Source organism: Bactrocera oleae, chromosome 6 (assembly GCF_042242935.1).
Source record: "Bactrocera oleae isolate idBacOlea1 chromosome 6, idBacOlea1, whole genome shotgun sequence".
NCBI lineage: Eukaryota > Metazoa > Arthropoda > Insecta > Diptera > Tephritidae > Bactrocera > Bactrocera oleae.
In genome coordinates, this window is record NC_091540.1 from 12,363,645 (window position 1) to 12,386,912 (window position 23,268).

The 23,268-nt window shown below is 36.7% G+C and overlaps 1 protein-coding gene across 5 annotated transcripts in view; it reads right to left on the bottom strand.

Annotated features, from left to right (window-relative positions):
• Mob2 (MOB kinase activator 2) overlaps positions 1-20,786 on the bottom strand; it is a 92,026-nt gene extending 71,240 nt beyond the window's left edge. For 2 of the 5 annotated variants that reach the window (XM_070111556.1, XM_036360853.2), the window contains exon 1: positions 3,345-3,794. Coding sequence is in view for 1 of the 5 variants with exons in the window: in XM_036360864.2 (XP_036216757.2) it covers positions 20,329-20,639 (311 nt within the window). In the remaining 4 variants the exon portion in view is untranslated. Of the gene's footprint in view, positions 1-3,344; positions 3,801-20,328 lie in introns of those variants that run through there. The other 3 variants (XM_036360864.2, XM_036360858.2, XM_036360855.2) reach the window with 3 other exon arrangements.
• Positions 20,787-23,268: the final 2,482 nt, after the last annotated feature.

Here is a 23,268-nt window from a genome sequence, read left to right on the forward strand (position 1 = left end):
GCAGAAAGTGGTTACGCGCACACGAAAATTATGAGGTTTATTTGGCTTACCATTTTGTGCGCGAGAAGAATTTGCGAGAGGTGAACAAAATAAAAATACGAAAAAAACACTGAAGATTGCTATTGTGGTTTCTATACTTTTTACTTATATTTAAAATATTTTTTTTTTTTTACCTAATAACATTTAGTATAATTTTTTACAATTCCAGACATTTAAAGTTATTTTCTTTAATAATTTTTTATTCTTTAGGTTATTTTTGTTAATTTTGCTTTACTTGCATTCAGAATAATTCTTTGTACAATAGAATTTAAACCAAGAAATTATTTCATTTTATATACTTTTCCAATTAAAAAAAAACGCATTTTAAGCACTCAATTAAATTAAAGCACTACGCACCGTGAAAGCTAGTACATAAATTAAGACTGAAAAGAAGTAAGTACTTTATTATGGACTTCACTGAAATGTGCATGGTATGTGTGTAAGAGTATGTGCAACTCTTTTAGAATCGTTTAACCAAAAAAAAACAGTTTATCTGCAGCAACAAACTAAATACAACTGTCAAGACGTTTCAATTCACAGCACGTTTTTCTGTTCGATTGGCTTTTGGGGTCACCTACTTTTAATTTCAAACTCATTTACGCGCTCGAAAGGTGTAATGACAGCAAAAGTCGAGAGTTTTTCTCCATTTTTATGAGATATTCTTTGCTTTATTGCGCTTTTAGAAAGCATTTTAGTACAATATACGTAGCAATGTTAACAATATTTTTGTGAAAAAGTAAATATTTTTGCGTAAAGTAAAACTCATTTAAAAAGTGTTTAAAAAATATTTGAAAGTTGTATATATATTTCATATGGCAATATATTCTGAAATGTAATGGAAAAGTCGCGCTCACACACTTTGCTTTAAGGCAAAATAGCCGCTAAAATAAAGCTATAGAGCATGTCTTATAGGAAATACATGAGCATTGAAAACCGTTGAATCAGGGGTTATTTTAGCTTAGAATATGTTAACGAGAGGATTTTTTAAAATTTAAATTATTATCGCAGATACAGACATTTTACTGACCCGGCCCCGGCCTCTGAACTGGTGCAGTCTAATCGAACAAAAGACTTTACGCGAAACTTTAAATGCTCTCAGACCAGACTTTTTCAATACGATACCCACGATTTCTCGAGTTCTACTGTACCGATTTACTTGAAATTTTCAGCGAATCTTTTTTATAAACCTCTCTCGAGTATGAACTGAATTATGAGTTTTTCGTTTTTAATGAAATTTTCGGTCAAAACTGCTGGGCAACTTCAATGCAATAAGCTGAGGAGCAACTCATTTACAGCGAATCAAGTTTTATTAACATGTAAATTTTGCATACAGCTTCGCATAGCTTTTTCGTTTGAAAAGATCTTGCTTTGTACCAAAGAAAGCGCTATCAGACTATCTACCTCACATCCAAAGTCATAATTCCGCAATTAAATCACGTGTCCATGAAAAAATTCAATGGAATGTAGATACGATTGACATGTTCAATCAATCCATACAGTTTTTTTCTTCTTTCTCTTTATTGCCAATCTTATTACAGCCAAAATAACGTAGAACACAAACGACAAGTTCTTGTTATCAGTTAATTAATTTTCAAATCAATCATCTGCGCCACATTGTACACAAATAATTAGCGTAAAAATTGCACCAAAAAGTTCTGGCTTTTGCGCAACGGAAAACTCCTCTCATCTTATTTAAATGAAAGACAATGAAAATCATTGAACGCTTATACAATCACTTAATTTTCCAGCAAACACTTTACGGCACATGCCATCACTTTTTATTACAATTTGCTCATCCTTCAAACACACACTTCAATCACAGTTTATGGCACACCATTGACATCCATTCGATACGAAATGTCTTCTCCGCGCGCGCCAGAAACCCTTACGACTAAGCGCAGTCAGTACATCCGCACGCTCATAACACAATTCGTATTTTATTGGAAAATCCATTTGCATTTAAGGAATGAAAAAACCGTTTCCTTGACAAGCAAATCGACACCCACACGCGCAGAGATTTATTCAGCTACCAGCTGGCATAACTGACAAACGTGCTGACGATAAATTTGCCGAGTACCTGGCTGGATTTGTACGATTTGAAGCAATCACGTCAAAAGGCGATGTTATATAATATCTATGAAATTCAATCAATTTTTAAGTGGTAAGAACATTGAAGGTGAGAATCCACACAACGAACGAACGAATCCACTGAGCTTGTTTGAGGGTCCAAGCGAAGAATGTGGGAAGGGAAGACGGCGCTGTAGCCAAGTTTAAATACATTTCATTTCCGGCGCATATTTATTTCGTGCTCCCTACTATCTCCGCAGCAAAGGGATATGAAAAAAAGCAAAACAAGATATTATTTGTCGTTAAAAACAAGCGCCATTGACAGCTTTATAGAGATACTTAGCAGAGGTGCTTTCAAAGGTTTGGATTTAAACGCTTCGAACCACTGCAACCCGCTTGGCTCACAGCTGCGCCGAAACAAATCACATCCTATAAAATCTTTAATTTCCTAACGGCTGGTGAATATCTAATTTCCTGAAGGCTACCACAACCGCACAGCGCTCAGCAACTGCTGCTTCTACTTTGACGAAGACGATAATTATGGATATGGCTAACGGTCGCCACCAACAATAGATTGCTGCCGCTGCTGTTGCGCTGTGACGGTTGGCGTTGCTGACCGAGTGCCTTACAAACGCTAGCAATCGACGATAGTTCAGGTTGGATTTAATTACTATTGCCCAGTGCAAGAATAGCGTTCGCTCAATCTGGCATCTCTAGTCTGTCTATACACAAGCGCATATGTGTTTGTTTATACAAGTTTCAAGTGTGTTTCTTTCGTTGGCTCACTGGTCGACTGGCTCCTGCTTTCCTGACTGCCCTCTTGTTGACAGCCAGCTGCTCTATCCAGCTAGGCGGTGCACTACTTGAACGCCTGTGGCTGACACAATTACACCAACTTGTACGCCAACACAAACACACAGACACACACACGCACGCACACTGAACAATCGTATATACTATGTGTCGAAATGTAAGCTCGAAATTGGAGATCTCATGACGGTCACAATGGCATACATACATATATGATCAAGTAAAAACAAAAAAAAATTATAATAAAGCAAGCAAGTTTGAATCTAAATATTTGTCCATAGAAGGAGGCAGCGGATCCAGTCGAGTTCTCATATGACTTGAACGATGAGAACATTCGTAATGACGACACTGTTAATGATCGTGATGATGAGGATTATTTGCCCAAAAGCACACACACAGGCACACACTTTGTTGTTTGGCTCACTCACTTATTTTCCATTTATAAAAAAAATTTTTTTTTGTATTTATTCCAACTAAAAGTCGTCGAATTTCACAAGTTTCGCAACTGTTTGACGATTTTCTTCAAATTCAGCACATTTTTGCACATTCAACATCTGTTTTGCACTTTTCACACACGAAGAACGTTTCGCTAAACTGAAAAAGCATACAAATTGCATTAAGCTAGCGAACGGTGAGAGTACCGTTGTTGTCACTATGTTGTTTTGTCACGACAGTGGGCTTTACAGTGTTCAAAGCGTCAATTGTCGTTTGTGCGTGTTCGAAAGCCACAACAGTGAAACAGGTCAGGCCTGTAAAGTTCCACCGACCATTTAAACTACCGACCGATCAAACTACTAAGCTGAATAAGCGTGCACTCTGCTACCAACGTTTTCATCCAGCCTGTCCAAAAGAAATTTTCATACTGAAGCAACTAAAAACCTCTGGCTCTGAACAACTTGAGCTGAACTGAACTGTGTTGACGACGCCGACGACGACCATTATGGCAATCATCACAAACAGCCACAGCAAATCAGCCGACAGCCACTCGGGTACGTCGGAGCAGACGCAGTCGTCGCAGTTGATAGTGTGCTGCGTCTGTGTTCGTGTTGGCAACATTGTGCTAAAAATACAAATACAAAAGGCAAAGCGACTGCGGCGACGACGTGCTGTTGACGCCATCGTTTATGGCAACATCTGCGTTGGCAGCACTGCTAATGATGTTACGATGATGAGGAACAGTGGCGAGAAACTGTAGATACTGGCGGTAATTATATTTTTGAAGATTTCAGAAAGCATGTGTACGAGTAACATATATTTAAAGCTTAGAAAAAATAGCTGCAATCTGAAAGGAAATACTAACAGCTCGCTGCTATAAATTAGAGAAACTAAAATTTCTTTATCCCAGCTGGTTTTGTTGTGTAAAAACCGTAGCAGAGAGAGGTGATTTAAGTGTAAGGGTTTAAAGTTCCAAGAATTTTGACTAGTTCAGCTTAAAAAAATAATCTTACCGCGTTTAGTACATAACATGCAAAGGTGGTAGAAATTTGTACATACCTGAAAAGACAGAAGGAAATACATTTTTAATATTATATTAATTTTTAAGTTATCGGTAATGAAACAATTTCAAAAAAAAATATTTGATCATCTTATACTTATTTTAAATGAAGCCGAATAGAAGTCCCTAACTTTCAAAAGAACGAAATATCAATAAAATTTTGGTAAATTTTTGAACGCTGATCTTATATAAATTGTTTGCTTTTTAAACTTTTATGTTAATGCGTTCGCAAAAATAGAGTTTCCCAGTTCTCAGCATGCTTTGGAGACCAGATTATGTTGCTACTATGCTTTTTTCAAATTCAATAATGCATGGCATGACTTTTTGCTTATAATAAGTAATAATATAAATAAACATGAGACAACGAGTTCACTATGTCATTTAAATACTGCATTCAGTTTGCTAAAAGTTGGAAAAAAAATTCAGCAGTTTCACTAAGAACAGGTCAAAAGTATCGGTATCCGATCTAATTACAAATGAATTAGGGAACTGACACAGATAAATCTTAAAAGTATAAAAATTTGTGCTTGAGGCATATACATAAGTTCCATTCCCCTGTAAAGATTGTTAGCAATATACACACACATTTTTATAACTAACAAGATGTCCTTCAAAACCGATTTATTTAACGTAGAATTGGTGGACGTGAAAAGGAATATTAAATTTACATAGTGTTCAAGAAACTTCAGTACAATCAACACGACCTCATAATGTCTTCTAGCTCTTCCATTGCCGGCTCAATCTTAAAATCAAACTCGTTGCTGCACCGTGGTGCTTTGCAATAGCGATAACCAAACAACCCGCCGCCAATGGAGACTTCTCTACTTTCCTACCTGTCAGCCGCTATCAGCTACTTAACCATCAAAATACAATGCGCTTAGCATACCAATTCCAATAAAGCCACGTTTGTCCAAAGCAAGAGCAATACAACACTAACAATAGCAAAAGCGGCAATTTAATGGCACTAACAAGCCAACAATTGAGCTCTAAAACTTTACAAAAACCGAAGAGACAACCAAAAAATAAAATTGAAAATAAAGGGAAATGGACATGCTGAGTGCCGAGCACCGAGTGCTGTTGTAGTGAATGAAATAAATAGAGAAACAGAAAAGTGGTGCCACTGTGCGACCGAGAACCGAGTCATGGACAGTGCAATCAACGCCACTAGAATACTAAATGCAAGGCATAAAGCAATAAAATGCGCAAAGCAACAAATAACAAAAACAAATAAAGAACGGAAAGTGCAGAGAAACTTTGCATACAAGTAGAAATTTATACCACAAGTTCCACTTACTGCAGTGACTGCATACAATTTCTTGCTGAGAGTCAAAGATGCGGAGAGCGTGTGCTATTGAAAGTAACTGTGCTGGAGCAGCTTATGACAGGAGTGGGAGAGAGGTGGAGAGCGAGAGTGTATGTGTATTGGGACGTGAGGCAGTAAATGCCAGCGACCACTTGTTTAATGCTGTTTTTATAGCTTTGGCTTAGCCAAATGGCCTAGTCGTCATATGGTTTCACTGCAGCGCTGTTGCTTTGTTGTTTTTGTGCTGCAATTGCTACTTTATTGGTGTGTATGATTTTACCGTTTACTGCAGTGGTTGGATATTGTCTCTCATTTGCCAGTTTGTAATGTCAGCTGTGTGGTGAAAACATTGTTTTAGCACTCATGTGTAATAGCAATAATTTTCAAGAGAGATTTATTAATGCTAAGCGCGGGTTGACACTCGGCAGAGCACGTGATAGTCAGGGCAGTGTTGTTACTTTTGGCAAAACAGTGTTAAAAAATACTAAACGTTTTACGATTTTAGAACTAAATTAATTAAAATCGATAAAGGAAGAGGGCTCGAAACTATTAGCAGATTTCATAGAAAATCCTAAGCAAGAATCACATAAAGTAATTTTAATCTCTATATCTATTAAGCGATCAGAATTTCACAAAATCTTTATCAAATATGTATCTTCGAAATAATAAAAAGTTTTAATAAAATATGTCATTTTTTATATGAAAAAAAAATTATTGAAACTAAGGCGTTTTTTGCACGACGAAACCCTTGTTACCCCTTAAATAATCCCCAGCAGCACTTATAGCTATTGAGCTTGGCCAAAAGCGTACACGTGATTCTTCCAAGTTATAACCTAAAACCCACGCAATCAGCACACAAACGCACAGATATACATACAAGAAAGAAAGACACAAACACATGTTAACTTTTATGTAAATAAAAATAACTGCAACACATTTCTTTACATCATTGGTTCTCATCTTTCTGCCTACTCTTCACGCCCAGTTTCTATTAACTGCAACTGAAAAGCACAAATTTTACGATTATCACCCAAATAACGTTTACAAAACGTCCATAAAATAATTAGACAAACGCTTACAAATCAACTACAAAATCTAGTTAGAAATATTGTAAATTCAAATAAGAAAAGGCAGCAGCTGAAGAAAGAGATTAACGGCAAACGAGCCAAAGTGTAAAGATTACCATAAATACAAAAGTCACATATATACCTATAGATACCAGCGACAATTTGACAGTATGACTGGTCTAAATTTTTATGTAACTTACATATTTACAAGCATAAGTGGAGGCATAATGAATGTAAAAGCTGTAAAAGAGACAGAAAAGGGCAGACACATTAATGACAGCGGCTGACAGCTGACACTTGCTGGCCCACAATAGTTAAACCGAAGACATACATATGTACGAACACAAAAAGCCATGATTTTCAAACGAAAAAAAGAAATAGGCTGAGAGCAAATTATATGAATGGAGAACCAGTGTGGCAACGGTGGCAGTGCAAAGGTGAGAGGTTTGAGGCGTGAGAAGTGTTTGTAATGCTATTAATACACTAAAATATATATATATATATATGTATATTCTATGCTATAGTAAAACTGACTTCAAAAATATTACAGAACTCTGTTATGACGCTTATGCGCTGAAAACTTTTTCAAACTTTCAGAAATGAGTTAATTTTTATTTCAGAAATGAGTTAATCTTAAACTGTAAGAAACTTACTTATCACAATGGACGGATTTTATCCGGCTGTTATATCGAGCATCTAAAACTGTTTGGATCCGTAAGTACAAAAGAAAAAAATGGCAGAAAATCAAGCAATCAGTACGCAGTTTTTATTTTCCTATTTTTTACACGGAACCGACTGTTGTTTGACTAATTGTCCAACATATAAATTCTTTAAATTTTATTTAAGCACACTGACTTTTGAGACACACTGTACCTTACAGCTTACTTTATGCATGAATTGCCAAAAATGAGTTTAGTGACAAAATCATAGAAATGAGTTACATTAGGTAAGGTGTTAAATTGAAAATGAAAACTAAAAAGATGCTTGCCGCATTTTCACATTGTATCGTTGCGCCAACTACAGGGGCCCAACACTGAGAGAGCGCACAACAAAAAAGCTGAAAGGGGAAGAAGCAAGACTGCTGTGAAAAGATATTGTTTAAGGCAGCTTAACTGTTTTATGGTAGGGCAAACAAATGGCAGATGAGACCCCTTGGGTTCGTGTGCGTGTATGTGTGTCTAGAGGAACGACTCGAACTAGCACACGCTCGCTGTATTGTTATTGCTTTAGTTATTGTTTTAATGTTAATATTTTGTATTATTACTACTACTATTATTTATTGTTGTTGTTGGCGTTACAACTTTAATGATGTCAATGTGGGTCTGCTTATATACGAATACACTGCGGCAGTGTGACATACATACATACAAACAATGGGGACAACAGGAACTATTTGTAGGAAAAAACAAACAGATTTTCTTTCACCTCAATTTTATTTAATGGAATACTGAGAAAATGTGTTGATTGCCAGCAACAACAACAAAAAATTGCGCATATAATAACAATAACAAGTATATAACTGTGTGTATGTGTATAAAAAATAATGGCAGCTTTAACGAAAACATGCAGATTATAGGCGCGTAGAGGCTGTGAGCTGGTGGAAACCGGCCAGCAGCAGCAGCAGTAGGAATCGATTTGCTAACAACAACAATAAAATTACAATAATTACGGCAACGAGCACGCTAGCAACTAGTCACAGCGGAAGAAAGAGAAGTCAAACGTGGTCGTTGTATATAGCCCATATACTATACTATACATATATAAGTGTATGTATATATGTATATATTGTATTTGTAACAAAATTAGAACTTTTGCTGTTGACAAATGTCCAATGACAACACAGCGGCCCGAACATCAACAATTAACAAGAGGCATCAATTCACAGTGTGCCGCAATGCTGGCGGCCAGCAAGGCTAAAATGCCAAAAATAGGCTTCGAAGCCTGTACATATTTACAACAACAGAAACAACAGACAATAAGCATTATGCATGCACATAGATACACATACGCACACGCTCACGCACGAGGAAGAAAGCCTCAGCGGGTGTTGCAACAGCGCGCTGTAATTTCAGGTCCCCAAACAGCTGTTTTCATTAATTGCTGTCGGCTCACTGTCTCTGACCACGCTCTTCTACCGCTCAGTGTCACAGCGTGAGTATCTCCTTTGCAACTCATATTCCACCATATGCATTGCCTTTCATGCGTTGGCGATCACATGACACTGTTTCCCTTTTTACTAAGCGACAGCATTGCAATGCGGCCTTTAACCCTTTTCTCATTGCATTGTAACATTTTGCTGCCTCTTAATGCAATTTTCTTTTAACACTTTTTATGACCACCAGCATGAGAAAAAACCAGTCGGAGAGCGATTCTGACTCAAAAACAGCGCAACGCCGTCGGCATTTTGCACTCTGGGATATCCGTTTTCATCTATCTTCCCGGCCATTCATTTATACCCATCTCATTTTTTCATCCATCTTCTCGGCCTTTCATTTATACCCATCTCATTTCCTTTGTTTTTTTTTTGTTTGTGAAATGAGATCAACTGATTTTTTCAGTTTCCACTTTGCTACGCCACAAATATTTTTTAGCGGAAAATTTTCCAACAGTCGACTAAATGAATGATGAATGAATAAAATTTCGTAAACAAATGTTTTTGTTGTTACTAACACTTTGGCATTGGCACTATAGTTGTTCTTGAAATCGTTACTTGAATATCTATTGACTTTTCTATTCTGGCATAGGTTGATCACATACACGCTCTATATGCTAAAATGATCCGTTCTGAACAATTTCTTCGGAAATTGCATTATTGCCTTAGACGATAACCCTTCCCAAATTTCGTGAAGGTATATCGCCAAATGAAAAAGTTTTCCATGCAAGTACTTTATGCCGATCGTTCAGTTCGTATGACAGCTATATGCTATAGTGCTCCGATATCGGTGGTTCCAACAAATGAGCAGCATCTTGGGGTGGAAAGAACGTGTGGAACGTGTTTCACATCGATATCTCAAAAACTGATGGACATACAGGCAGACAAACAGATGGACATGGCTAAATCGGCTCAGCACGTCACGCTGATCATGTAGATATATATTTTATAGAATCTCCGACGCTTCCTACTGGGTGTTACAAACATCGTAGCAAACTTAATATACCCTGTGCAGAGTATAATTACTATTGGGCTATTGGTATCAGGATTTGGAAGCTTTGGAAGTCAACTCAGACGTCTGGTGACTGATTTCATAGGTTTTTGAATTGGTTATTATAGTTTTTTAACTAGTACAATGTTTCATTGACAAGACTTGACAAGACTCTCCGATATTTTTAGTTGTTCAATCGATCATCGTTATTTCGATGGTTGAAATAACTGAGCCGAACAGTTCGCCTAGCTTTCATAAATTTGAGATAAAACTAAAAGAATCATCTTTTACTGGCGTCATTTGCAAAAGGTTAATGCGGTCGAAACAAAGCTCAGTGCGACATATATAAAAGTTCGAATTAATTTCAGTAGAGGAGAGGAAAAATGGAAAGCTGTATCTTTACCACCATCGTAATATTTGAGTAGGCAAAATTCAACGGTTAGGCTGCTCTTTTTAAAATATAAGGTACGAGTAGTAAAAATTGGATATTTGCGGGAGCAAACGAGTTAGTGCAGAGCAAATGCTTGAGTGTTTAGAGAAACTTTAGGAAGCATTTGTAACAAATGTCAGTGAGACACTACAAATATATATATGGTATATTTATTAAACTTAAAGGTGAATAAGAATTCTGCGTGTTCAAATAAGAATATTTTTGAAAAATGTAGACTTTTTAAAACTCATATACTTGTACATATATATTTTTTTTATTTTTGACTAAGATCATAGTAACCAAATGACCCGCCCTAGGTGACATTTGAAAAGCAAATAAAACCAACTGAATTAATCGTTTAAAACTTTGGAGACACCACAGTGCAGCCATACAAATTCGTGTTGCATTTAAATTGGTTATTTGCAAGTTCCATGTCACAACAAGCAAACGGGCATGCATAAATACCGTAACTAACGCGCACACATATGACATACAACATTTGAGCATAGATACATATACATATGTATGATGTGTATGTATGTATGTATGTAAGCACTGTGTGCGGCATATAACTGTATTGCGATGAATATTCACAGGCAAGCGAACTTTCGTTGCGACCGTTTGCGGAACAGAGGTGCTGCAGCCACTTCAGATATATAAACATACATACAAGCGCATGTATGTATGTATGTGTGTCACTTAACCGCTTGTATGCGCAATTTGCTGCAATTGTTGCACACTCAAACAAATGCTAAGAAAAAACATAATTTAAGCCAAATAGAAATACATACTAACAAACATGTGTACGTACACATGTACATAGATACATAAGTGTGTGTAAGTGTTGTTGGTACATGTGTATCGATTGCAGGTTAATGTGAAACTGAATGAATGTCAACTTTATAGGTGAGCAAATAAGTTTATATACATACAAGTATGTATAGATGCAGCTATGCTAATACAACAGAGTACATACACAGATGTATGTACGAGTTAGTATGATAGATACAGGGGCGTACATATTATATATACATATGTAAATTGCCTGCGTGCAACTTTACCAGAATGCGACGTCAAACGACCGCACAACAATGCATGTGACAATAGACAGCACAGCATTAGCAACAGCAACAACAAAATAATGCAAAAAACTAGCAACAAACAACAACAGCTAAAGTGGCAATAAGAATCGTGGCAGAAACACTGTAAAAAAAAAAAAAAAACTGCTGGAATTGCACGTAGACAATGTGTTGTTACTATTTTATATTTTTTCCGGCACTTTAATATTCTACTATTGTAACGTTGTTGCTGTTTTCGTATTGCAATTGAATTTATGTATTTGCATGTGTGATAATGTGTGTGTGTGTGTGTTTGCTGTTTTTATTTATCGATGGCCTCGCGTCAGTTGGTCACACCACCGACGAGGGCAGTGGTGTCTGATTGCTGTTTTGATTATCGTTGTTGTTGTTGTTGTTGTTGTTGTTACTGTTGTATTTGTAATTTATTGCTACCTTAGCTCGCAATAACAACGCAAAATAATGTAAAACACAAACAAATGAAAGGCAATTCGCACGTTTATATGTATGTAAATAAGACCATATGAAGATGCCCTGTCGGAATATCGAGCAATTGTGTTTCACGCGAGATTCAAAAACACATGAAAAACAAAACGGGACGTTCACTTTGGCTGCAACGAAGCTATAACACTCTTCACATGTGAATTTCTTATAAAATAAAAGATTCTTAACTTAATTTTGATTTGGTTAGTTGCTATGGCAGTTATATCAGTCGCGGTGCATACCTCTATTCAATCTATATATGGCAGTTATATGCAATTGGTTCAGAGATTGTATCGTTGCCTTGGACAATAATCCATGCCAAATTCCGTGAAGATATCTTACCAAATAAAAAAGTTTTCCATACAACGACTTAATCCTGATAATTTAGTTTGCATGGCAGCTATATGCTATAGCGCTCCGATATCGGCGGTTTCGATATGTGAGCAGCTTCTTGAGGAGAAAAAGATGTCTGCAAAATTTCAGGTCGATATCTTAAAAACTGAGGGAGTTCGCGTGTATACAGATCATTTACCATAAAAATATATTCTATGAGATCTTGTTTCCTTCCGGGTGTTACTAACTGAGTGCAAAACTCAATATACCCTGTTCAAGCTATACTAATGAAAAAGTTATAGCCACTTGTAAATTTCAAAAAAACTCAACTTTTTCGCATATATATCGCATGTACATATGTATATTTAAGAATATTCTCCGAAAACTTGAAATTGATCCGGCAAATAGTTTCGGAGATATAAACGTATTTATAAGAACTTTTTACTCAATGTTATCGGCTCTAAAAACTTTAACTTTTTTTCGAAACAATGTTTTCAGTGTCGCTGAGGAAAATTTCTACGAAAAGGTGCGAACGGTCAACTTGAAATTTTTACACAACTTTCTTAGATATATTTTTCATGTAGGTATTGGTCGATTGGAGATTTATGATAATAAGTTCGATTTTTTAACCATTCTGAGGTATAAATTTGGTCACAAAAACGATGGCATGTGGACAAAAATTTAAATTTTGGCTAATCGTTCGATCATTACCTGTATTCAGCTATAATGGTAACACAATTTTTTTGCATTTTGCATTTAAGATAATTTTTACAAAGAAATCTACTTCAGCGATAGACACTTTTGTTCGGAGTTCCACAGCTACGTGTTCAAGTGAAGCCAACATTTTTCAAAATTATCACTGATTATTAAAGTATAATATATTAAATTCTGCAAATGTAGCACATTAGCATCTAAACTGAAGACAATACGATATTTATGTCGCTTTTTAAAATATGTACTCAGTCAGTAGAAAAAGCTGCTTCCTACAGGGTCGCATATATTCGCACACAGAACAAGATACTACTATAGTATATAGTATGCAACTGTTTGGGAATAGTGGAGCACGGTCGAACAGCTAACGCAATGGGTTGGCTGCACGCTGCAAGAGAGGGGGCCACAATAGTAGAACGATGGGAACGCTATGCGGCAGCGAACGGCGCAACAACACAACGTTTGCGTGTGTGTGCATGACAATGACGTCACAATTACTTTGCATTTGCCATATTACTAAACTACGCCACACGTTTGTTGGTGTTGCTATTGCATTTACTGGCATATATTTGCTTGTCTGGCGAAATTTGTCGAACGCAACAAACACACACCAACCGGCAGAAGTTGTAGCCATAAAAGGTGAATATGAAATGAAATGGAAATGGAAATGAAATGAAAATACGCAAAAAACCATAAAACGTAATAAATAAATAAGAAATCTAGGTAATAAAACCACCGGGAAAAAGCATACAAAAAAGCTTATTGCGCCGCATGGGCAACACGCGGCCACAGATTGGAGCAAGCGATAAAAAGAAAACACTTTAAACGCATGAAATGGTGGGCAAGCAGACACAATAACAGGAACTTGACAGAACTAGCTGAGGGAGAAAATTAAAATAAATCAAAAGACCATAGCGAGAGCGCACCAAAAATGGCGAAATGAAATCGAAATCGAAATCCACTTCAGCGACTATGAAAAAAAATCACTTGAAATAAAGTCAAATGCGATTTAAAGTAAAGTAAATTGGAAGAAAAAAAATTAAAAAAATAAAAAAAAAGTTGAGTGCCCGTGATTTATGCGTTTTCGCCATTTGCGACGCTAATCCACCAGCACTGAATGGGAGCAACAGAATGGGAAAACATAAAGAAATGCGAAAGCGAATGAATGAATATGCAATGGGTAAACGCTGCAAGCTATAAAAGAAGCTTGAAGAGGGGGACTCTGGAAAGGGTGACGCCTTGTACTGTATATACATACATATGTGTGTGTGTGAGGTTAGTTGGTTTGCTTAAAAACCATCGCAACGCATATGGAAATTGAAGCTGTTATATTGGCGAATGCTCATAAATATACGGTATATATGTATATATGTTTCAAGCAAAAGGAACTATCGCAGAATAGCAAAACTCATACACACACACACAGATAATAAAAAACAAAACGAATATAGTATGACAAATATATAAAAAATATATAAAAAAAACATATAAAAACAATATAAAAAAAAATATATAAAAAAAAATAAATAAAAAAAATAAATAAAAAAAATAAATAAAAAAAATACATAAAAAAAATATATATAAAAAAAATCAGCGACAACATAATGAAAGTGAAGTTGAAAGATAAAAATCGCTGCGACAGCGAAAAGGTATGGAACAAACGATACTGAGTCACACAGCAGACTTAGGATGACAATGAATAGTAGCTGACGGTACAAAATGAAATCTAAAAACTTGTTTAGTTCCCACAAACTGATGTTAAATAAAAAAGAATGGTGGAAAAAAGTAAATCAATCAATAATAAGAAGAGATTTCGTAATAAACAGAATCAATAAAATATGAAATGAACATAATACCGATTACTAAGCATATAGCAAAAGCGACTCGTAAAACCATTGACCACATATTAATAATATGTTGTTGTTTTGTAAACTATTAACAATACACCGTAACTCGCTCCCGTTTTATACGCTACATTTCACTCTCCAATTACACCGGCTTGAAAAGCTAAGTTTCAGGTATTCTATAATTTTACCAGCTGTTCGATTACGAATCTCATGCAAATATCTGTAGATAATCTGTTCAGATTCAACAAAGAAAACGGTTAAATAAATACTTAAGGGGAACATCACATGTTTTTTAGCGATTTCTCAAGTTTTTTTTTCTACGAACAGTAAATAGCTAGAGCTTTAAGTTTATTAACATTTATTTATATATATTTCGACAGCACAAATATTAGTTTTATGCTAAAAATATTGTATAGAACATGAGTTATAGTGTTGTGAACACGATTACAACGCTGAACAGCTACTGCTTCTAACTGCTGTAGCTTTTAAACTACTTCGAATTTTTAAAAATCACTTTACTACCGTATTCCAGACATGTTCGGAAAGCAATTTATGAAATAAAAAATAAATAGATTTTTTGAGCCCATCACATTTGAAGAATGCTGTAGATCGGTTTTAAAATCTATCAAATTGTATGATCTAACTTCTATTTGAGAATTTTTATCGTTTCTTTCACCAAATGGGGCTAGGGGAAGCCTAGAAGAGAGTAGGGTAATTATTTCTTGGTTAGTTATGCCTCATAGTTGCGAAAATCGGTTTCAAATAGACTAGCGGTTTCGGAGATTTTAATCATTTCCAAATAGAACTTTTAAAGTTCAACGAAAAAAGATTTTAAGAAGGAGAAAAATAATTTTTTCTGCCTGATAAATACATTCTCTCTCATAATATGAGGACAAACGATATCTGAACTCAGCTTACAGCAACGTAACTTTTCTAAAGAAGTTTTGACCAGATTCAGGTACTCAAAATTAATTTACGAGGAACGATTGATGGCTTAACTAGACAGCTAACACAACTATGCGTTATCTAACCGTTAACTAAGCGTTTGTGTATGGATTTTGAACCGTCTTTTCGATTTCTACGATATTATGTGTAATCAAATTATAAATAGTGTTTTTTTTTTTTTGAGAATAGAATTAGATTAAATTACTTATTATAGACTTAATCCAATGGCAACACAAAAGTGAAAAACAGACAATAAATAATGCCGGAAGTTTGCGTAGAGGATCCAAGAACGACACGTGTGCCGCGCAATTGAACAGCCCGCATGCATGAGCGCTCGCCCCCGCCCTGATGGCGAATTCCGCCAAGCCATTTGGGGCGCACTGTAATTGCGTAGCAGTAAATGGTTTGTGCAATCCCACATCTGCTGCGTAAACGCCGGGAGTAAATGAACCAATCGAAATGTGGTAAAGCAATCGAGCTGACGAGTGCACAGTCGGCGCGCCAATAAAAGTGGGGAAGTGCTGCACTGCATACTCGTACATTTGTATGCTTATATGTGTCGATTTATAAACTTTTTGCAAAACAGAAATTTACATGTTGTTTACAGTTTCTTGTGTTAAGTGTCTAAGTGTTGTTATTTAGTTTGCCTCCGCTATTTTCAAGCCAAATAAGACATCGTTGGCGTCGCGCTCCCCCGCTATTTTGTTTCTCAATTGGAGCATTCCTGAAGGTGAGAAATTTGCAAGGTTCTATGTATAACGGCATAATTTAACAAAAACAACAAACAAACAGCATTTTGAACGAGAAACAAGGAAATACCCCCAATGAGTGCGCAACAACAAACACACACACATGCACATACCTGCTAAGCACTTTCTGGCGAAGAGATACCAACAAACAGGTCATGAAGTGGTGGGTTGCATGAGCTGCTCGAGCATGCCAGGGGGCGGAGGAGAAGCAACATCGAAACAGATGTTTTTGCAGCAATAGAAAAACATATACACACACACACAACAGCCACATGCTCTTAAGTATGTGTGCATAAAGCAAATGGCTCTGCGCAAAATCGCAAATCAGCTGTTCAGTGCTGCCGTCGCACGCAGTCACAGCTGACGCAAATGGCAGTCAGCAATTACTGGCGAACTCTCCGAAGCCCAAGAGAGCGCCACATGCTGTTGTGACCTGACTTCAAATGCACACACACACACATAACTGCACAACTGAGAAACAAATCAAATAAACAAACGTACGAGGGAATGAGTGAAATACTTATAAGAAAAAGTGTAGGCAACGACAACGGTTCAACCACCAGCCGCATTTGGAAGCGGCGGAGGCGCACAACCTGAAAACAAACGTTTCTATGAGAACGTGCTGTGCATAACAAATCGAGAGAAAAAGGAGGCAAACACTGAGGCAGAACTATAGCTGGAAACGCGCACACATGCAAAGTAACAGTAGCAGCGCAGTTGTTGCCGATGCTGGCAGCGCTGTCAACGTCGACACACTAACGTCATTATCAACTCGGCAAAGCAGCAAAGCGGTATGAAATAGTTGTCGACGAGGCAAGAGAGCAGTCAAAGAGCTCGAATAGCTGCTGTCTTTATTTGAGAACGCGGTTCGCTGGCAGTGGCAGTGTATTTTGTGGTTATTTAAACGCGTTTTTCTCGAAACTGTTTTCAAAGTCGGTTGACAAGATTTTTCACGAACTACTCAACGATCTTAATGAAATTTTACACAGGTTTTTGAGATATAAGAAATATATATATTGTTCAATTACAACTACAAACAAAAACACAAAAACGTCGATAAATTTTCACCAAAATTTGCATTTGGTTTTTTTTTTTCGTCTCCGTAGGTAGTTAATGATCTTAGTTCAAACATACATTTTTTTTCTTTGTACTTTTGATTATTTTTTTAGAAGTTCTATTCTGCTGTCAACGCGGAAGCACCATTTTTCCGAGGGACTGCCGGAATAGCCGTCGTAATGACCGATTTTAGAATATTTTCCTTTAAAAACTTTACAAAATCTTTATAAAATATATGTCTTCAGAATAATAAAAAAATTTAATAAAAAATTTTATTTTTTATATGAAAAAATAATTTTTCTGAAAATATGGCGTTTTTTGCTCGACGAAACCCATGTAACATCTTAAGTAAAATTAATCCGTTCAGGCGAGTTCTATCTGACCCCGCCAACACTCTAAAGAACGCCATTAAGCTTATAGATCTTAGTCTAACCTTGCTAACCTTCACAAAGTATTTCATATTTATATGGAGAGATTCGGTCGAAAGGTTCTTTACAATGGCCTAATTTCTGGAGAGAATCTGTAAAGCACAGGCTATGAACAAATCAGTTTCACCTGCTTTCGCCCCTGAAGCTAAACCAGCAATCGAGAATTTATCGTCTTAGCTATGGTAGATCAGCAAGTAGTCGCTGGTTTTTGTACTTCTAGGCTTCATGTTAACTACAAGATTGTTTATTACCTTACATACAACTGCTGTTGCTACTTGGTATTTCTGTTCTAAAGATAAACCGTTCTGTTCTAAAGATAAGTATCAGAAAAGAAAGGAACCGTAAAATAAAATATTTCCACTGCTTTGATTCCTCAGAGGAAAAGGCTTACGAAGATTGCAGGGCTTCAACAATGGAAAATTTGCGCTGAGAATCAACTGATTAAAGCAAGCTTTATTTAAAAAATTAACTTAAAGAGATAAAGACTACCCAAATGCTCTCAGCGTACAAACAATTTTATATACTTATTATTATAAAATAACATAGTTTGCATTCTAGAAAAACTCTTAACCAAGATCCCTTCTAAAGTAGAACTAAAAAACATACATAAATTCGCTGACAGAAACGTATTTATTTTAAATGATGTAACGGCGCTTCTTCATAGCGTAGCCAACCATGTCTCCAGGTTAGTCCGCTCTATGATAGTGAAACGGCTCGGAATTTGTATGCAACGAAGGATGGCCACCTCAGCTGTAGACCGTCAAACTATTTGTTAAATGTTTAATAGGGCAAGAACAACAACATCAATATAGTACTACAAGAATTGTAAAAAAGTAGACGGTTTCTTTAAAGTTGGCGCACCAAAAGTGAATCGATTTAACTTCACTCAGGTAAACGACTTGTTTCACAAAAGTACTTAGCATATCGATTTTTCAACAAGAAAATTTGAACATTTTTAAGCTAATAAATACGTTTTCAAATCAGAGCGAAATACAACACAATTGCACAGCAAATCTCGACCGCACTCACTCACTTTGCTGCAGCAGTTTTTTATGACCTAACGTGATGTGTATTATACTTTTGCTCAAATTACGGTTAATGGGAATAATGGTGAGCGCCTCATAAGCAGACAAATAAATATGAAAAAATATATTTTAAACGACTGTGTATATGTATAACGGAATTATGTACAGTGCGCGCGAAAAAAACGCAACGATGTGGAAACAAACTGACATGCAAAGCGGCAATTAGGGCGTTGGGTCGGCCAGCGAGCAAACAGGTCGTCCAATCGGCCCACAGTCAGTCAGTCAGTCAGTCAGTCAGTCTGTCTGTCGGTTGAGTTAGTGAACGCGAACGCTTATGCTCATGGACCATAGTGTACGCCATGCCAAAAAATATATAATACGAGTAATATGTAAAAATACAAAAATAAAATATATGAGGAATAATCATAAATAATAAAGCATTGTAAGGTCACACATTTTTTATACAAATTTTCCAAGAGCCGAAACAATTATGAGCAGACATAAAGAAGCAGTAGCATTATTTAAGCATTTTTATTTTCATAATTATACATGAAATTATATGGAAGTAGAGATAAAACTAAATGATTTAGTGATTTTTTGTTAGATCGCAAACACTGCAAGATTTGGCTCCACTAATTGCAGGCTATTAGATCAATTACCGAAGAAAAAAAGCTGAAGGAAATGTGCTCTTGTTGTGAGTGTGTTTCTTTATAATGGAGAGCAAAGAGTCTAAGTAGATTTGTTGTTTTTGAACGACCTAGACTGCGCCAACTGCCTAAGCACAAAGCGGCTATGGAAAAACTTTCAAATACCCTACATATATATTTAAGACTTATGCGTATTATTAAATACAAGTATATATGAGTTAGTAGCGAATAATAAACAATTTTAGTGGCAGAAGCCGGCATTAAGCTGGATGGTGGCAAAACTGCGTGCGAGCTTAACAACAACAAAAATTTGCAAAAATATCGATTGCACTACAAATTGTAGAGACTTAAGCAGGGAGGCGAAGACCTATAAGTTTGGTGTAGTTTCACACCTTTCCGACACAATTCATCGATACTGTTAGCTAAGACGAGGGTGTACAAAATAAGAACACAACACCAATACAAATTAGGCTGAACAATGTATGGAACGAGGTAGACAGGTGTTATTTTTAGAACGGATTAGAGAAAAGTAATTTGTGCAACTTTGTTGCAACACAGCCATTTAAGTGAAATTTTGGTCAAGGGTACGACAAAATTTATATAGAAGTAAAATGTTTTCAATTTATTTAATGCAACCGCTATGCACAAGTTGGCAACGCGCACTTGTAATTTACCTACAAAAACAGGTGACCGTCTCCTCCACATCCAGTGGCAGTGATAGCTGTGTTGCGGTGGCACCATTGCGCTGCTGCTGCGGCACAGCGCGTCCCGGAACATGTTGGCGCGACGTCGAGGAGGACGCATGCAGGAACGAGGAACCCGGAAATGTTGCGGTCGACACATTCACGCTTGCTGCACCGGAAGAGGATGGTGTCTGCGGCAGCGAATCCGCTGCATCGGATGCCAAAGGCACGGCGGAGTAGCGCACGAGTATGGCACGACTGACACGATTGCCGCCCGTCAAATTCGAAATGGCCCAATTCATTGTGGTGCCGGTAGAATAGAAGCAAGGATGCGCCGCGTGAGCGTTGCAACAACGTATGCAGCGTATGCGTAGCGTATGAAATGCACCGCACGGATTCACTGACAATGCAAATATAGTGTGGCGGCTAGAGTGGCTGCCACATGCAGAAGCAGAAGCAACAAACCGCACGAAATTGCCAAATGCAACTGAAGCCTAAAAATTGCTGGCGCACACACAAAACCAGCTGGCAGTCGTGTGGAAAGTGCAAAAACCATTGGTGGCACGACACTTGAAGCAGCGATGGTGGCGAAAATGACGCCTGACAGAAATACATATGCATATAAACTTATTGGAGAAAAAATAAAGCAAAAACCGGAAGGAAAATGCGACTGAAGGCACAGTGATTGATATTTTGATGGAACTCAATGCAACTTTTTTTTTTTTTTTGAAGAGTGAACATAATTTGAAAGCAGGAAATAAATGAAAATATGTTTCAGAAAGTCAAATTTATTGCAAATACAAGCTCATGGTTGAAGTTTAAATTTTGGAAAATTATTAAAAAGGAGTAACTCTAGTTATACGATATCTTATATACAGAAAAAACTAAGAAAAGTATGTATTTCGCAAAATAGTAATAAAACAAGTAAAAACGTAAACTTCTGTTGCACCGAAGCTAGTATACGCTCTACAAATAAAAATAGTTTCCATACAAGGACTTGATTTTGATCTGTCAGTTTGTATGGCAGCTATATGATATAGTGTTCCGATCTGGAAAATTTATTCGGATAATGTAGCATTATATTGTGCAATATGCTGTACAAAATTTCGTGAAGATAGCTCGTTAAATAAACAAGTTGTTCATACAAGGACTTCATTTTGATGGGTCAGTTTGTATGACAGCTGTATGATATAGTGTTCCAATCTGGAAAATTTCTTTAGATATTGTAGCGTTATATTGCGCAATATTCTGTACAATATTTCGTGGAGATAGCTCGTTAAATAAACAAGTTGTTCATACAAGGACTTGGTTTTGATCGGTCAGTTTGTATGGCAGCTATATGATATAGTGTTCCGATCTGGAAAATTTATTCGGATAATGTAGCATTATATTGTGCAATATGCTGTACAAAATTTCGTGAAGATAGCTCGTTAAATAAACAAGTTGTTCATACAAGGACTTCATTTTGATGGGTCAGTTTGTATGACAGCTGTATGATATAGTGTTCCAATCTGGAAAATTTCTTTAGATATTGTAGCGTTATATTGCGCAATATTCTGTACAATATTTCGTGGAGATACCTCGTTAAATAAACAAGTTGTTCATACAAGGACTTGGTTTTGATCGGTCAGTTTGTATGGCAGCTATATGATATAGTGTTCCGATCTGGAAAATTTATTCGGATAATGTAGCATTATATTGTGCAATATGCTGTACAAAATTTCGTGAAGATAGCTCGTTAAATAAACAAGTTGTTCATACAAGGACTTCATTTTGATGGGTCAGTTTGTATGACAGCTGTATGATATAGTGTTCCAATCTGGAAAATTTCTTTAGATATTGTAGCGTGATATTGTGCAATATGCTGTACCGAATTTCGTGAAGATAGCTCGTTAAATAAACAAGTTGTTCATACAAGAACTTCATTTTGATGGGTCAGTTTGTATGACAGCTATATGATATAGTGTGCCAATCTGGAAAATTTCTTGAGATATTGTAGCGTTATATTGCGCAATATTCTGTACAATATTTCGTGGAGATAGCTCGTTAAATAAACAAGTTGTTCATACAAGGACTTGATTTTGATCGGTCAGTTTGTATGACAGCTATATGATATAGTGGTCCGATCTGAAAAATTTATTCGGATAATTTAGCGTTGTATTGTGCAATGACTAATTATGTTAATAGAACAAAAAATCTGAAACGAATTTCAATTCTATAATTTTTACGTATTAAAAAACGTATAACATAAAGCATGACACTGTGCGCGCGTTTGACTCTCGGTTGATCTTTCGTTACAATCGCCGTTGACCGTGGTCGGAAATCAGACAAAACTGTGATTTAATGGCGAAACCAAAAACAACAACCACAGCAGACACAGCACAATAACCAAAAGCCAAACAATAAACTACCCCAAACCAACGCCTGTTGTGGCAGTGGCACGCACGCATGTACAATAAGTGGAGAACTAGTGTTCGCTGACCGTGTGGGTGGGTCGCGGGCACTGAATGCCTACATTTAAAAATGGAAATAAATTAAATTCCGACGAGGCGCATTGCTGCGACTGTCGACCGTCGACTATGCTTGTTTGCTATTGTTATTGTGTGGTGTTAGTGGTGTTGTTGCGTAAAAATCAATCACGTACGCAAGCGAAAGTGATTTCCTAGACGCTTGCTACCATGCCATGGTGTATGTGTGTGTGTGTGAGTGTGTGTGCGTTCGTGTTTGCTTTGTAGCTGTCGCACTGCCGCCTTCTAATTTAATTAAAGTTTGTTTAATGATTTCTCAAGGTTTTATACCCCTCTCACCGGTGTGCACACAAAGCGTTGCTTATTCAGCGCTTCCATGCCATTTCATTTTCAATTCACAAGCTCCACATTGCATACAGCAGAGTGGCATGCAACTCATAGCTTTCGCTTAGCCCGCACTGGC